Raw genomic sequence first — 16025 nt, forward strand, 5'->3', positions numbered from 1 at the left:
CAAGGCAAGCTGACAGAGTAACTTCATTCTGGAAACAGTAGTGTTTTTTTAAAAAAGAAAATTTCTGGATTACTTTTTCTTCTGCTTTTGAAAACTGTGGACTATAGGGGAATAAACCTGGCATTGACTTAAAAAAAGAACAAGTATTTTTTATCTGAAAAGTTACAGTCCTTGATGCTTACAAGAAGGTCATTTTCAAAACCCATGGGGAAAATAGCATCACAGAAAGAGTGCACTAAGTGCCTCACTTGCTTGAAACAGAGACAGCACCTAACTTCACTGAAGGAAATCATACATTTCATCCAGAAGAATATGTACCTCTATTTTTGCACCAGTTTTAATTTCCATGTTCCCCAAGAAACCTTTGACCACATGATACATATTTGGTACTATGGCTAAAATTTCCATTTTTAAAAAGAAATCCTACTAAATAATTATAAAAAAAAATTCAAAGTTCATTATTTTCTAATTTATATTCCAATGTAACTATGTGCAAAATACTTTTATGTATTTATTTATATTTAATGTGATTTATGCTTATAAATTATCCCTTTCTTAATTGCTTAATTAACACAGCATCCATCAGGTAAGATTTATATGTATATTTATGTATATAAAGCACTTTAATACCATAATAAATATTTTAAAAACACTCACATCTTGTTTATAGTTTTTCATTTCATATACTGCATTCATTATTATTACCACTAGTGATTTTACTCTAGTTATTGTCTTGTTTTTATTATTGTTATTCTATTTTATTTTGAGGATATGTACACATGTGTAGCAAAATATAAATACCAGGTAGTTGAGAGCATGCTGTCAAATAGAATAATTAGATGTTGGAATATCTAAGAAAAAAAGAAGCTACATGTTTCCATTCAGCAATACTATGTGCATTAAATAATTCAGAACAGAACAGGCAGAATTGTAGATAATTTTAGATCATGATCCTATACTGAAATTAATGGAGTTCAGAATGAATCTTAAATGAACTTGGCACCAGGATTTTATATATACATGTTTAATAGTTCAAACAGATGCTGCAACTATTTGACAGATATTCTGATATATTATATATAAAGATATTCTTTATATACACACACACACACACACACACACACACACACATACATATACACATACACTATAAAGCTAGGTGAGAATTTGAAATAAGGACATGTCTCTCTATAAAATGCATTTTAAATATTCTAGAACATTTTTATTCCTCGTGTTCAATGAGTCTCATATCTTTCACAGGGACACATCAGTTAATTATGAATACATTTCATTGATTTTTATGGGACTTATCCAAGTAAGATTAAATCTAGATTCAACTTCAAGTCCCTGATTTTAATGAATCAACTAAGCATGATTAAACTGAATCCAATCCTTACAACATTTCATTTGACATGCTACCAGACACAAATATTGAAAATTAATAAATTATATAACATAATAGAAATTAACTAATTTTCATTTAAGTAGAGAAGAATGAAAATTATGTGATACAGATTAAAACATCTAATACTATCTAAATGACATTTCCAAATTGGCTAACATTAGAAATTTACATTTGTCTCATAAATGAGACATAAATATTTTTGTTATTTTAACTGAGTTAGTTAGTCTTTCACTGGTAAAGTTTAGACTTAGTTTATGTTTATTCATTATTCTGTCTGTGAATTCTGGAAACATTGTAGAATAGTGAATTGGAACAAGATAGTATCAAATTCAATTCCTCATTTTGCTGCGGAGGTCAGAGGGCAACTTTGGTTGAGTCCCTATTTAGAGTTATATTCAAAGACTGCATGACTGCAGGTTAGTTTTCACAGTCTGGCAGTCGCCCATAACTTGGGAAATACATGGACATTGCTTCAGATGGCAAAATCTCTGGAGCTGAAAATGGTTTCAAGAACATCTCATGATACCTTTTGATTTTAGACTGCAGTAACGCAATACCTGGCATTACAAACCTAAGTTAGAGCTGAAGATATGCAGGTTAATTGAACAGAGCAACTAACTTTTTGCCAATGTTCTTCCTGTAATGTATATTTGTTCTTCAATTGTTGGACTGGCTTTAAAGTTAGCCTGTTCAAACATCATCTAAACAGAAGACATACTTTCAAATAATATCAAAGCAATCTCTTTTGCTTTGGTGATTATCATCAACTTGTACAACAGTTGACATTCATTTGTATATTTTAGCATTTCACAGAACCCTCAGAATGCTATACCTTGACTAGAATAAGTTTGGTTTCTTTTATGATTGACGATATTAAGCACTACAAAAGCACTGAAATTTCAGACTGATTAGGATTAGAATTCCTCTGTATCAAAAGGCTTTGTTTTTCTCCCTACAGTTTTACTAATTGTGTGCTACTTGACTTTCCCTATTATGATAGCAAAACTTTTGAAGTGAGATTTTACTGTCAAGAGTGATCAGCTATTCCATCTATTTTAAATAATAAATTTAGGGTTATTAAAAGATATACATTCATTTAAATATATGTATCTATGACTGTCCATGTCTGTATCTATACATAATACAGAAGTATAACTTAAAAAGTCTGGTTTCTTATCTTGGAAATTGAACCAGCAAATAGTAATCACAGAATAGAAATTTTCAAATTTTGTTATTTTAACTGAGTTAGTTAGTCTTTCACTGGTAAAATTTAGATTTTATGTTTAGGTACACAAAAGCCACTGTGTATTTGTAACTGACTGCAGAGGGGGGAAAAAGTCTCAATATTGAAGGGCAAAATTATTTTGAAAATGGGAAGCAGCATGAATAAAGTGATAGTAAAGCTGCTATAAAAAAAATCTGGATTGTTTCAGCTATTGGAAACTAAATTAGAACATATAAGAGAGAATGCTCCCAAATGCAGCCATCGGGGACCTTTGTTTTATGGAAAACAAACTGCTCAGGCTGCTGTTATTAAGGAATTGTATTTCTTATGGCTGTAAATCAAGTCCAGAAGAAATGGGATGACGTTTTTTGAGCAATAGCTGAGGGTGAAAAGCATCTTTTTGTCAGTGTCAGGTTTATGAATTTAGACCTCAATTAAGATTCCAAAATGAAAAACCACATACTATATCTGTAGCTACACAATCGAGTGACAGTTCCCAAAAGCAATATATATCCATTTTGAAAATTCTGGTATATCATCCTATATTTGTCCAGAAGTATATTCATGACATTCTTTAGAGGTCTTAACTCCTCTATGCCCTGCCTGGATTTCCAGTCAGAAACTGTTTGATATTATTCTTCAGTGAATGTTACTATTTTTTTTCCAATTAATTGAGGAGATATATGCTTCTATATTATGTGACAATCTTTTATTTTTTGAGTAGTAAATGGACTTGCTAAATCAAAACAAGGCAACAATGTCACCCAATACCAACACAGGGTTAGAATAGAGTTTTTAAATATTAGTGGAAAGAAATACGTTTATTACTTTTTTTCTCTTTTACTGACATTGGTGTGCAGAATGAAAAGGAAGTTGAAGTGGAATCTTTACATGGAGTGGATGATAAAATCCCAGTCTTCAAGCAGCTTACTCCAGAGTAGTTTCCCAGAGTTAATCCCAATTTATTTATGATTATCCAGTGGGAGCTCTTATTATTGAAATGAAACAATAGTGAAATGCACAACTTCTTTTATATGAGGAAGAAGAATAGAATGTAAATCAGTTCTACCATTTGCACAGGTAAATGTGATACTAGAATATACAAATTATATTAGTGAAATATCTCAAATGCTTAGCAAAACATTTAAATTCCAACATCAGTAGCTATGTGTATAGCATAGGCATACAATATGTACTCTATCTAGAAGAATCATACATCAAGCAATAATTAATACTGCAATTGTTAAAGCTATGCTATCACTTCTTTGAAAAAATAAGCGTGTTTATTTACACTCAAGATTTAAGATTGAGCTTCGCTGGTAGGTTGTATGCTGCTAGAGCTGTGCCAGATATATTACATAGAGTAGAAGCATGAACGATGAAATTATATGACCATCAGCAAAATAGAAGCTTTTAAAACACAGATTTAGAGAAAATTATTTAAAACATTATGTGTAAATATTTAGGAAATAAGACAATTTACCATCCAATAAACAAAGATAGCAAAATTGTAAATGTCACCAAGAAAACTGGAATATTTGGAACACATAACAAGCAATGAGAAATACAAATTGCTTCAATTAATTATAATATTTAAAATAAATGCAGAGAAATGTAGAGCTGGAAGATAATGCATATACTGGCTGAAAAATCTAAATATGCAGTTCTGCAAAAATAGAATGTCCTTTTTCCAGGCAATAACAGGATAGGAACATAATAATAATGATTATTGACAACCTCTAGTAGAAGATGCTACTAAAAGATTAGATAGATAGACAGACTAACAGACAGACAGACACTATCCAGCTAACTATTTTATAGGCTTTCTGAACTAATTGGTATCTTCCTCAAACTGTTTTCCTTATGATAGCATTACACATCTCAGAATTTCTGGATAATATGACTACTGATTACTTTTTTCTGTAAATATAAAGCCTTATTTTGGAGCACAGTCAATGTCAGCTTGAGAAAATAATGAGCAAGCAGATGAATCCTTCCATTGCTTACAAAAGGAAGGATTAATTTAAATGATGTTAAAGGCTGATTTACATTTCCTTTGAGCTGAATTGGGGGGGGGGGCGCAGAGAAGCCTCCAAATCCACAGAGCCTTCTGGGACTTTCAGCCTTGGCACACAATTTCCTTCTCAACCACCGCTCTTTCTAACTGCAGAGGCTAGTAGACAGACTGTTGGGAAAAGAGATGTCAGATTTCTACCCCTGAAGTTGAACTCTACTCTCTAATTTCAAGGGAAGAAACCCATAAACTTAAAGTCCTATGGTTTTTTATTTTAATTCATGGAAGGAAAGAAAGAAAACAGATAGCATTTCATGTAAGGATACTGCAAAGTGATGTGGATCCATCTTTTTAAGCTTTGCCAAGGAGTTTGATTCTTCTTCTGCTACTGCTTAAAATCCCATTAAATAAGAAAATTTTGTAGAAAACGAAAGACGTCTTAGTGCTGGCTTCCTTCTAGCTTTATAATAACTTTTCTGCTCTTTGTTTTTTGTTGTAATCAACAATCATAAAGAACTATGATGTATTCACAGTTATAACATCATAATTATGAAATAATTCAGTGTGGAATGTACAAAATAAATAAAACAGCAAGAAAACGCTTAATTTGAACAAAATTAAGTAAGAGAAACAGGATAGGTCTCAAAGCATTAAAATTATGAGAAATTCTTCTAATGCTAAAACCAATGGTCATTTATTTATTTATTAAAGGTGGTTTCTGATTAAAAAGTGAATAAGAAGTATTTCAGGTATTAACTAAGATAATTAGCAGTTAATTAGGCTGATCAGAAGCTGGGGTTATCAGTTCCAATAATAAATCTCAATTCCATTAAAATCCTTTAGGCATATATACACACATTTGATTCAGACTGATTTGGCAATTTTGAAAATCTTTTATTTTGCTGAATTCAGAAGCTATATCGAAGTCTCTCTATTTCCCACAGCCACCACTTCGACAGAATTGGATGAACTTTTCAGCAACAAACTTTTGAGTGCATGATTAAACTAAACTGAAACAGATTTAACAAAGTTCGTGACTGGGAGTTGTTTTTTAAAATAGGGAATTGAATTGTTTTTAAAAGGAAGATATTTGTACATTGATAGGCAAAGTTGACTTTCCTAATGGAATTATGATTTCGTATTTCTTAAAGTATTTCTTGTTTTTAATAGCTCCTAATATTTGTTAGGAAATTGGCCTTCATGGCAAAGTTAGCCTTATCTAACAAACTTTCAAGATTTCAGGTAGAAAGATGTGGACTTAGTGGAAGAAGACTTTTTAATCAGGAAAGGAATAATTTGTTTCTTTCCCTATCTTGATGGCCTTCTTTCTGAGAATCTGCATGAAAATGGATAGGCAAGAAACATGTTTGACTCCAGAAGGATCAATGAAAGAGTTAGAGTTATGATAGCTACAACAGAGTATAATTTTTTGTGTGCACTAATGAATTAGCACCAAAGCCATAGGAAGCATACCAGAATAGAAATAGGTAATACAACTAAGGCATACTTGAGGACAGAGGCAGAATGCTTTGAACATTCACCATTTCCAGTCCATGTTAGATATGTTGATCTCCCTTGAGCCCCAAGAGGCTGGCAATAAATAAATTCAGCCCCCACCCATATTACCCATATTATGTTTCCCATTCTTAACAACAGCAGTAACTCTTTCCTAGCTCAGTGACCAGCTTGCCTAATGGGTAGTTGCAGAGGGTATCAAGGCAAAAGTATTTGCTGCTTAATGATAGCTAGATCTCTTATGATTGGCAAACAAGGTCAGCCATGCACTGTGACATCACAGTGAAAAACCTGCCGCTTTGGTTTCTGCATCACAATGCTGTATGCAAGTATATAAGAGGCAGGGCCTGCATCATGATTCACTTGCCTGCTTTGACCACAAAACTGTGGGCAGTTTTGCTCTAGCCTCTCCATCCTCAGGTAGGACAGTATTAAATATTGTTTTATTCTGCTGACCTGCTCTAACCACAATGAGTTTTGGGTCTATTCCACATTAACTTTAACTTTTAACATGTCAACAGAATTAATTACTGTACTTATGTCATGCTTTGTCACATGAACAGATGGCTCTCCTGACTTCCATTTTTATTTCAAAACTTCTCATGCACAAAAACAATCCCTCCGCATTGTGTGATCAGTTACAGTTTCATTTGAATTTATCATGGCTCACATTTGAACATTCACCAAATGCCTTTAGTGACAGAGGAAAATATGGTTGTTATAACTAACTTTAACTTGCAAATAAAGTTAAAGAGAGAATATAGAGGTCCACAGATCGGAATATAAGAATTAGTCCAGTTGCACATTGTAACAGTAAGGTGATAATTTTTATAAGAATAGAGTACTTACAGTCTAAATGACTGTGCCTGATCCCTTCCACATCTTCAGCATGAATGAAGTGGTAACATCTTTTCCCTACAATATCTACAGGGGTCAGATCCATGTAATCGCTAATCCTGTAAAGGAAAAATAAAGCCTATAAACCGAGAAAGGAAGAAAATACAACAACAATAACATGCTTTCTGTTCTGATCCCAAACTTGTATATCTGTCCTAAAAACCATCCTTTTTATGACAATTTTATATTATTTTCTTGTGTTGCCTCAGAAGCTAGAATTAACCCCAACCCATAATTTAGTTTTATCTACTAAGAAGAAAGCCCTAAATTTAATTCTAAAAAGAAAGACATACAGCACATCTGTAACATTCTTGCTATTTGTTTTCTTTTATGTGTGTATACGTATCGACGTGAGTCAGTCTTGACTCCTGGTGATTACATGGACAAGTTGCATTTGTTTTAGAACAATGCAGTTGTTTTAGAAGCATTTTCAGAAGTGATCTACTGTTGTTTTTACTTGGTTGTGTTTACTTCCTATGACTGAGAGAGAATGACTGATCCAGAGTTAGCCAGTAATCCTACTCTAGCACCTTAAACCTTAGGCCAGTTTGACTCTCTTTTTTCTCAAATAAATACATCTATAATAAAACCCAAATCAATATTTCCTTCCTTCCTTCCTTCCTTCCTTCCTTCCTTCCTTCCTTCCTTCCTTCCTTCCTTCCTTCCTTCCTTCCCTCCCTCCCTTCCTCCTTCCCTCCCTCCCTCTGCTGAAGTCAAACCATTTGTTTTACAAATGCAATCCAAAATTGTCCATAGGTCCAGATTAAACACCCCCCCCCGCAAAGATAACAGAATTCCTTAAAATACAAAGCTCCTCATTAAAAGAACAAGATAATTCAAGGTTATACAATAAAATAAGAACATGTTATGCTTATGCAAAATGATTAGAGACATCTTTCATTTCAGCAGATTGGTCTTCTATTGAGCATATTCATGAAAAAAGGCTCTTCAACTGTTTCCTGGCACAGAGTCCAAACTGACATTTCAAGCAATATAATTTAAATGCTGAGACATACAGATGCCTGAGGGTATTATCTTTTTTAGTCTTATTCAGCTGGGAGCTCTGCTTTCACTCGTAGCTCTTTTAACTGGGACTTTGTGGTTTACTCTGTGCAGAAACTTTCAGTAGCCTTTCCTGCTCTATGCTCTGCTCTGCTCCTCTCTGTATGTGCATTTCTCTTATTGATTGTCCAGATGTCAATGTCCTCAGGCATCTGTGTTAAAAAAAATCCTCTCAAACTGAAAATTGGGAGGGCGAATTAGCCTGGTCAGCTAGACACTAGGTTCTTCCTTTTGTTTGGAAGATGTAACTCTTAGTTATGTTTTTAAAATGATGTTCTAACACTCACAACATATATTGGGACTATATGAGGACCTTTTGTCACTCAGGTTCTGAGAAAATTCTTTGCAAGTTTGTTTTTGAATGGCAGATGGGAAATACTGGGGGATGAATTGGAGTTATCAAAGTAAATGTAGGGTTCACATACTCAGAGCGATGGAGATTACACGGAGCTAGTCCCCAGTCACTCTTGAGATAATAAGAACTTAATGAGTTTTTTTTTAAAAATACAGCAAATTAGGGAACCACATGTCACGTTCTCACTCCTCAACAAAAATCACAAAATGTGCTAGCACTAGTTTTTTTCCTCCAGAATAGATAAATGGAACTTTCCTATTTTGGAACTAAAGATAAAATGTACAGTAAGTGTTGCTAATGGGGAGGGACAGATGTAAAAGATAAGAAGTTGCGAACAATCTGCATAATATCCATGTAGGCTATGCCTCCATTTTATTTCCTATCATGGAAAAGAGGCAGGATCTACTATTCTACTCTTCTATTCTCTGCATTATTTGAAGTTAGTGTGTATAAGGTAGAGTCTTTGTATATACTAGAGTTTTTTAACTTATGGTTCCTAAATCGAGGTTCCAAGGATAGACTTCAGAGGTCTGCAAATCAAGTACAAAAGATGCTGGTTTTTTTTTTCAATTTGCTTCCTATTACTTAAAAATTGTTTCTGTGGGGGAAAATACCAAATAATGCTTCTCCCCAAACAAGTGTAGGCAAAATACTGTTCATCGGCAGGCAAAATAATGGACATCACTCCTGTGTTAGGATATCTAGAAGAACTGATGATAGGAATTAAGGAAAATGTGTACTATCATTATGACTATGGATATCTGTTTTTGTTTTCACCAAATCAGACTAAATTTTAAGATGCCAATTTAATCTTTCCAAGTATTGATTATAATTGCATTCATCCAGACTAGCTATTATAATATGGTTTAATAATAGTACTTGATGTTAAGTGGGTGAGGAAGTTGTACATTTTTCAAGTGTAGTATAAAGAAATCAGTTTTGTATGTGTGTGTTTATGTGCATTTTTCTGAGGTGGATGTCTCAAAGGCTCTAAAAGAGGAACCACTACTGCATACATTTCTTTTCTTTTCTTTTTGATAAGTAATAGTTTTCTAGGTGAGCAGTTTCCATCATGCCTGTAAAGTTGATGGTCGTCTTTCTAGTACGCGAATTCAGGATATTCTTGCATTTGATTAATATATTAATTTAGAGTCTACTGTGTTAAGGTATTCTGACTCTATGCACTTAACTGAACCAGCTGAAGATTGATATGATAACACTGACAATTCATTACAAATACAGCTTCTGAGCATGTGATTTCAGTCATTACACTGAGTTCTGCTGATTCACTGCTCATCTATTTTCACCACAACCACTTATCTGATCTGTTGCAAACATGTAGAAAAGCCATTCATAAATGGTTGCATTGAATCTTTTAAGGCAAGACGACACTTTTATAAATCACATGCTGAAAGACTATACCTGTATTTATATAACATATTCATAAACAGGGAAATAGAAAGAGGGGTTATGGATCTTGTGCTCATTGGTAAAGGTGCCAAATGTGTATCTATTTTGAATGCACAGAATTGTTTATATGACCAAATACATGCATGTAGATCAGGGATTAAAACCATAGATACAACTTTCTCTTCTTTCCCCCAATAAGTATTCACTGTCTTTGGGTGGTCCTGAGAATAAGGTAACAGTTCATTTAACTCTTTTCAGATTCTTTTTAGAAAGGGAACTCACCTTCCTAAAAGCTGATTTATATTGTTACTAAGAAATGGAAAATGATTATTTTGAGATTTCTAAAAAAACTAAAGCTTTTTTGCATTTTATGTTGAAGATCTGAAGCAAAGTAAAAAGGCCCATAATTTTTCTCAATAATACATACAACAGTCATAATCTACTATCCAAACACATAGATAAAATAAACAATTTCTGCTTTTACTAAAGACATTCCTATTACTCTAGTATACCAGATCATCTTTTACTATTAACATAACAACTACCATTTTCCCTTGATTGTAGGGAGCAACTTTTCTACTTTTTAAGGGCAATACATCTGCTTTCCTCAATATGATCAAACATACATATCCATTGACCTAAGGCTGTTTCTTGAAAGGTTCAGTAAAGCAAGAGATATAGAATTCATTGGGCTAAAGTGTTATTGCCAGCATTTTCAGTTTTAACAGGGAAAATAAAAGCAAGCTTGTATGAAAAAAAAACTTAGTAATATTTTGCAACTGATTAAATAAAATTTAAAACCTCTGAAGTATATCCCATTCTATCCTGCCTGTTCCCAATTTTTAAATTAGACTGAGCTGTGAAGAAGAAAAGCAGTGTGGCTTTTCCAAATTTACAATCAGTACTAATATTTCTCACTGCCATTTCCTAGGACTGTCAGTGAGAAACAGAGGATGGTGTATTACTGAATCAGTTCTGAGAGGAAATTTAAGATACCAAAAACATTCTGTTGGCTCCAAGGAAAAGATTCTCAGGACAATATTTAGTGCTTCAGGAGGAATTCCGAAATATTATATATATATGTTTGTCTGAGGTTGCATACACTGTAGAGTGGGAGAAATGGATTCTTTTCCTCATTCACTCTGATCTCTACTCTCTAGAGTACTAGCATTCCATTGAGGGAAATGCTAATCCAAAGAGTATCACAGGAGTTTTGCAGTCAGAAAACTGACATTTAAATTGTGATTTTTCTTTCTAGTTAACTCCCTAGGTAACTATCAGTCAATCAGATTCCAGTTCAGTTTTCCAAATCTCAAAATGAAGCTCTCATTTTCTGCGTACTGATCAAAGGAACACATACATCTGCATTATAATTATTGTTGTATGAAAGAAATGCTCTAGCCCAAAAATTTATATTTTGGTAGAGCATTCTTGAACAAAACAAAATAACCCAAATGAAATACCTATTTTCACAGTAAATGATATTGAGGTCCATGTTTACTCGGGTAACAAACATGTGGCAGTCAATTCTGACTTCATTGATTGTAGGAGGGGGCAGGGCATGAGCAACAACAACAAGCCCCATGATTTGGCTTGGGACAGTCCGCCCATGAGACAACGACACTCTTAGTCGTAACCTTCCTGTTATATGGATCACCTGCAAAACAACAAAGAATAAAAGCATTGTGTGAGACAAATATGAAAGCAATTCTTTCAGCAGACAGTATAATTTCTATACAGAGCATTTAACACTGCCAGAATTGCATTTAGTCACTGCCAGTATTTGTCTCATATTAATATTGTCTGTGAACATGTCCTGAATTTTCTCTCATGCTAATAAAGAAAGAAGAACATAATAGCTCAATGTTTCAAATGTAGCAAATCTAAAATCAAGAGGAATTTTCAGTTACTAAAGGATAAAATGTAATCTGGAAAGTCAAAAGAAAGATTTGTAGCAGGGGTCCCCAACCCCCGGTCCATGGACCAGCACTGGTCTGCTGCATGCCAGAAACTGGTACATGCAAACAAGTGAAGCCCCATTGGTGGGATGCAGGCAGCACACACGAAACCACGCCCTCTCTGGTCTGCAGAAAAACCTGGCTCCACAGAACCGGTCCATGGAGCCCAGAAGATTGGGGGCTGCTGATCTACAGTACAAAGTGAAGATGGAAAAAATGACCCTTATTTGGAAATTGTAGCAGTAATTCTATTATGTTTAATAATAATTTCCAGGTTATATTTAATACACTAATAGCAAGGTAAATCAAATATTACTGACATTTGTAAATATCTTCTTGTGCTTTTGACCTAGCACATCGAATAATCAGGAACAAATCAGTATGTGCAAGAGTCAAATCAGGTTGAAGATATAGAATTATTGCATGGGATTTTTGATCTGTGAGAACATATGGTAATTTTGTTTTATTCCAATAAACTGAATATTAGGCATATGTATATGGTATGTTTATTTATAGAGCAACCAATAGATCATAAACACACACACTCCCAATTTTCATGTGTATGTGCTTTCAAGTCAGTATTGTCTCCTGGTCCAAAATCATCTAGCTTTGTGCCCAAAGCAAATGGACACAAAGAGTTTCCTGGTTTGTAACCTGGTGCCTTAACCATTACACCAAACTTTTTCTTTTATCTTCATTATAAAAAAAATAAAGAAGGAATCATCCTGTTTCATACTTTGATTTATTACATATGAAAATATAAAACATGAGCATGGAATCAGAAGTCATACAAAGGAAGTAGAATCAAAGGAAGGGAATCAAAAAATGATAAAGAGAACATCAGGCTAGTACCATTCTCAAACATTTATTCAGTTTCGTTACATATCACCTGCTATCCTACTCTTTTGTAGACCAATCCACTTTCACTGAGAGGTGTCAACTAATGAAAGATACTTGGTGTTAATCAATACATGATAGTATTGGAGATTTGCTGTTGCCCTGGTATTCTTCCATCTGCACATCATGCTTTTTCAGAACCATGAAATGGAAAAAGTATTTGCAAGCCAGCTGGTCAGTAGGAAACTGTACTGGGTTTAAAACAGCTAAAAGGATCTGTAAATCATGGATGGATGAGTGACTCTAGGGATTCTGAGTAGGAACAAGGAGGTGACTGCTATAATACGGGAAGTTCTGAAAAAGATTATTAATGGGATGACAACCAAGTAAGTGACTGGCCTTGATTTAGGAGCTTCCTTCTTACATAGCAGGTTGTACCATTTTACAAATAACTACTTGATAAGCAGCAGGGTCAGAAACAGTGAGCAAATATGCAGCAAAAACTTTTAGTGGAGGTAATAGCACCATCTTCTAAAAATGTTTTTTTTAATTATTTAAATTTGTAATTTTGGAATAATATTCTGCATATCTGCCATTTTTAACACATAATGAGATGAATACATACTTTCAGGTGAACATATGTCACTTGAATGATGCATTTATTTTCTTAATGGTTGCTTCCTAACAATGACATTTGAATTCTAACATTTATTGAGCTCCTTTGGGACTCTGGACTGGCAAAGATTCTATTTAGCAACCTGGTCTTGAAAAATGCTTTATAGCCAAAGCTCTTAAATGAACAGAAACCTTGTGTAAATGATACTGCCTTTAATAGTTGCCCTGAAAGGCAACTTTTGCCAATCTGGTTCTTGTAAGGTATGTTGGAAATTGAGCCATATTGGTAGGAAAAGCTTCTCTACGTAATTTTGTCAGGTTAATTTTTGGTCTTTCCCCAATGTCCGAGTTTTATTGATTGAAAGACATTTGTCTTATATGTGATTATGATGAGATCAAATGGTGTCCACATTAAGATCCAGCTTTAAAAATAAACCCTACATGATTTCAGCATAAACATATTTTCTCCAAAAGATAAAAAGTTAATTCAAATGTTTCATTTGTAGTTTAATATAGGTCTACAGAATATGGAATGGTTATAATAATTATTTCATAGGTGGGATGTCATATACTTTGCTGTATTTGATCAGGACATTTGGAATATATAAAAAGATTCAGGAATAAGCAAGCTGGTGCTTCAGATGTTCCAGATCAACATGGATAATGGAAGGGGTTGTGGGAGTTAGACTGAAACATTACAAAGTGACAACACTGTGTATAAGATTTTTATGAGAAACGTTTGTCTTCACATAAATTTGTCACATGGCATGAAAAAGTTATAAACTTTAATTAAATGAACTGAAAGCCAGTGCATATAGCAAAACATGACAATATAATTTAAGGCTAGTTTTGACACTATATTCAAATTTTCAAACTATTTTCAAATGAGATTACAATAATATCTGTACAATAATTATTGTACTGTATTAAGTATGATGTTAGAGGAACCTGGGGAAATTTGCTTGAACTATTATTTCCATTCACATATTACCACAACTATTTATATGCCAAAACTGGTAATAAATACTTTTAAGGTACATAGATGCGAGTTTATACTCTGCCTTCCTTTAGGAACTCAATGCAGCAGTTTGGTCAGACTAATTTAGAGGTTGGAAAGTGGGAGGTTTCAGACCTCCTCTCTCCGATACCCTCTGTGTCTTCATGACTTCTGCTTTGATTTAGCAACATGGTATTTCCTGCTGCCACTTCCGAAGCACATGAGCCTCTGCTTGTTAGTCAAGGTGCTTGCAATCTAAACTCCTTTTCTGGCAATAAAAATGTAAAAAGATGAAATAATTTAGGTAATTCAACTTCAGGGCTATGTAACTTAGAGATAGGTCACTAGAGATTGTCTTCTTCTCGGGAGACAGAACAATCTCATCAGAGATAAACAAAATCAAACTTTATAAAAAGAAAGAAAAGTATATTCCATTCTTTTTGACCTTAGTTTTTAAGACACAGTACCTCTGTTTTGGAAACAATAAAATAAATAAATAAATAAATAAATGAATGAATGCAGAGGAAGGAAATGTAGACTTGCCATAATCAGAATTTCAGTTTAACAGAATAATGACAATACAGTACAGCAGAACATGCAAAGGAGGCGCCCCAGAAATAGCACCAGATGGCAATGTCTGCTACAAATGGGAAAAAGCCTCTTAAAGAGATTGGAACAGGAATCAGTTTAATATTTCAAAATGCAAGTGTCTACAGAAGTGTTATAGCTTAATGAGTACACATTTCCTATCTTGTACAGATAGTATGCAAAAGACAAGAAACAGTACAATATAATAAAGCATTAATTAAAAATAGTACAACATCCCAAATAAATCTTTTCACCTATCTTTCTAGAGATACAGGTTTCCTGAAACATATTTTCTTTATGCCTGAATTATTGCTGGAGCTCCCATTTCTTGGTGATTACAATAAATTAATTCTAAGGCTGCTCTGGAGATGGAGAAAACCCCAATCTTTTACTCAACCTCAGTACTCAGGTTTTTTTTCTTGGTTGCTTCTTCCAGTTCTACCTGAATATTTCTTCATTTGTTTTAAAAGGATTCAAACCTTCTCTCTCCAAAAGAGAAATGTCTAGGTATGTCTCTGTCTATATGATAAACAGCATCTCTCCCCTCTGAAGTTGTTGGCACTTTTTTTGCAGGTGGATTGGCTATCTGGGACTCTGCACTTTATAGCTTATCATTTATAACAAACATACATATTACTTTTTCCTTCTGTGTTATCTCACAACTGTAACTCTGCAAGGTAGAGATGTAGATGAGACATAATGATTGGCCAAAATCTTCCTTTCAGCTTCCATGCCTGAAAGTGAATTTGGGTCTAAGCCTCCCCAGTCCTAGTCTAATACTCTGACTACTTAGAATTTGAAATAAATGCATTCCTGAATTTCACAGAGGGGAAATAAAGATTTACGAGGGGGAGAGGAAGTAATTTAAAACCTATATTTTTAAGCAAGAAGCTTCATGGGCATGAGAAAGAAGAGTGAGATTTCACTTACTTCAGTTGTTAAGGAATCTTCTGTACCTCCTTAAATAAATAGCTATGCTGACCATGAATAAATCAAGACAATAACAAATATCATAATTCATGACCATTCAGTTTGACTCGTATGAATGTGTGATTTTTGCATTTGTACTTAAATATCTTTTTCATTCTTAATTTTGCACTGAGTTGAAATCATTGGTTTATTTATTTTAGAAAAAGGAGTTTAATCT

General features: G+C 33.8%; 1 protein-coding gene across 17 annotated transcripts in view; it reads right to left on the bottom strand.

The window, feature by feature from the left end:
• NPAS3 (neuronal PAS domain protein 3) overlaps positions 1 to 16025 on the bottom strand; it is a 765248-nt gene that overhangs the window by 12443 nt on the left and 736780 nt on the right. For all 17 annotated transcript variants that reach the window (XM_039351863.1, XM_039351858.1, XM_039351867.1 and 14 more), the window contains 2 exons: positions 11347 to 11540; positions 7009 to 7115 (listed from right to left, as the gene is read on the bottom strand). In XM_039351863.1, coding sequence (XP_039207797.1) covers positions 7009 to 7115; positions 11347 to 11540 — 301 coding nt within the window. The remainder of the gene's footprint in view (positions 1 to 7008; positions 7116 to 11346; positions 11541 to 16025) is intronic.

The sequence above is a fragment of the Crotalus tigris genome, unplaced genomic scaffold (genome assembly GCF_016545835.1).
Source record: "Crotalus tigris isolate CLP2741 ecotype Arizona unplaced genomic scaffold, ASM1654583v1 scf7180000018371.15429387391:27106975, whole genome shotgun sequence".
In the NCBI taxonomy this organism is placed as follows: Eukaryota; Metazoa; Chordata; class Lepidosauria; order Squamata; family Viperidae; genus Crotalus; species Crotalus tigris.